Genomic DNA, 2,187 nt, shown 5'->3' on the forward strand with positions numbered 1-2,187 from the left:
CATTAGCAGTCTGTCTTATAAAAGTTCTGGAGGCCTTACTTGTGAAATGACTGAGGTGCTGAGTTTATTGTTTCGCACAGGACCCCCAGGAAGTTCAGAATGTGGAAGTGCCAATTGCAACGACCGCCAAGCTGGTGAGCAAAGTGATCGAGCACCTGCCCGAGAACCACGGGCAGTACAGCCTGGCCCTCAACCTCATCGAGGCCGTCGAGGCCATCCCAGACTGAGCCAGCACTTGCTGAGCACTTCTGCTCTACAGGGCTGCAGGGCAGGGTCTTACACAGAGCAGGAACTTCATGGGAAGAAAATCCCATGGGGTTCTGGTTAAGCAACAAAAAGAACAGTGCTCCCCATCCCAGAATTTCAGAAGGTAATTTTAAATTGGAGTATATTTTAAATTCTGCACTAGTACAAGTATGTTTAGTTTCTAGTACACTTGTCAGTATCTGAACTGCTTTGTTACTTATTTCTGACTTGAGTGCTTTATGCAGTTGTTTAAATTGGGTATATTTGACAGCAGTTTTAGTCTCTTAACAAAATCACATCCTGTGAAATTCTGTATTTCATGCTGGCAGTAACTGCTGCAGTTTCAATGTTCCATGTATGATTTGTTTTCAAAAAGCAACTTTAGAATTAGACCCAAGAACTTCAGTCTCTGAAGTTACCATGTAAAGCCAATACTGCTTTTTCTGAAGCTCGAGCTGGTGTTGGGCTCACGCCTTGTAACTGCATTATGTGACAATGACAGCTGCACTCGGGGTAGGATGAAACGTGCTGGGGCCTTATGCAAAGGGAGAACAGCCTGGGAAGGAGAACCTGGTTCTCCAGACACGAGCATGGACTCATCTTTTAGTCCAGCTCTCCCAGTGCTGCCTCTGGGGTGCTGGGCTTCAGCTACAACTGGATTTACATCCCTCTCCATTATTATTAAGCTCTGCTGAGTTTAAGTAGGTCAAGGAATGTCTTACTGTAAGATTGTTCCTCCATCTTATCACTGTAGGAGATGTAGTATGCTATGAATCTCTGCACATGTTAACTTGTAGTCAAAAATGCTTAAAAAGTTGATCCAACTTCTCTTAAGATCGATAGTACTGAGTACTTTAGCCTTAAAACCCCCACTTTATTTACAGTACCTACAGGGAATCCTATAGTGGGCATCTTCACTGCTGGAGTGGTGTTGAACGTGGTTATCTCACATTGGTGACTCCTGTTCAATACTGGTCTGAAGGAAGCCAGGAGAGAAAATTGAAATTGGTGTAAACTTTTTGTCTTTGTCAGCTGAAATGACCAGCTCCATCTTGCACCCTGCTCCTCCTGCATTATATGTAAGAAACATTTGTAATATTCTGCCTTGCTGGAGACAGAATTTAGAATTGGGTCTTATCTTTCTGAAGTATGTGCTGCTGTGATCTAAGGGTTTGACTTCCCCCCAAAAAGAAGATGCAGCTGGCTTGCTCCACCCAGCCTCCTCCATCTGTCCTGCAGCCCCAGTTCCTGGTCACTGCACTCCAAGGCAGCTGGTGCAGGCTTCTTGCTTTGATACTGCATGTTTGACTTCCCACAGGCGGAGCAAAGAACAGTCAGAACTGCAGTAACAGCAGGTGCCAGCCTGGTCTATGTTCTATTGCAGTTCTCTACTGCCTTCCATAACCGAGGTTAAAACGGCTGTAAAGGAGAAATGGAAGAGGCAATATTGGACAGGTGCCATGAGCACCTTGCCTGACAGTACCTCACACTTCTGCAGAAATGAGTGAGCTTGAGATTTGGTCATCATGGAACCTGAGGAAAGCCAAGTGTTTCTTAGCTGCATTACATTCCTCTATCCTGGTACAGCTGTGTAAAGGAATTTACTGTAACTGAGTATCATGTCAGAGCTGACACACTACACCAATCAAATCTGTAATGTATTGTAAGTAATACTCTGTATATAGTGCTAATTTGTGTTTAATTTGCTGTGGATTTGTGTAAATTGATTAAATGAAATTTGAGGTTTTATTGTGTCTTTTCCTGCCTTTTAGGGAATGGTGGTCACCACCTTCTCTTCTGTTTATTGTAGAGAGGAATGCTTCTCTGGGGTTCTGCAGAACTACCAGCTGCCAGTATAAAAATTAAACACTGGGGATTTTCACTTAAATGGAAGTGAACTCCCCCAGAACACAGGTTGCTGAGAACAAGTAAATCAGTCAG

At 43.9% G+C, this 2,187-nt stretch overlaps 1 protein-coding gene across 6 annotated transcripts in view; it reads left to right on the forward strand.

The window, feature by feature from the left end:
• Positions 1-1,995, forward strand: part of RAB3GAP2 (RAB3 GTPase activating non-catalytic protein subunit 2) — a 43,832-nt gene extending 41,837 nt beyond the window's left edge. For all 6 annotated transcript variants that reach the window (XM_039568643.1, XM_039568645.1, XM_039568644.1 and 3 more), the window contains exon 35: positions 81-1,995. In XM_039568643.1, coding sequence (XP_039424577.1) covers positions 81-227 — 147 coding nt within the window. In that variant the 3' untranslated portion in view covers positions 228-1,995. The remainder of the gene's footprint in view (positions 1-80) is intronic.
• Positions 1,996-2,187: the final 192 nt, after the last annotated feature.

Source organism: Corvus cornix, chromosome 3 (assembly GCF_000738735.6).
Source record: "Corvus cornix cornix isolate S_Up_H32 chromosome 3, ASM73873v5, whole genome shotgun sequence".
Classification (NCBI taxonomy): Eukaryota; Metazoa; Chordata; class Aves; order Passeriformes; family Corvidae; genus Corvus; species Corvus cornix.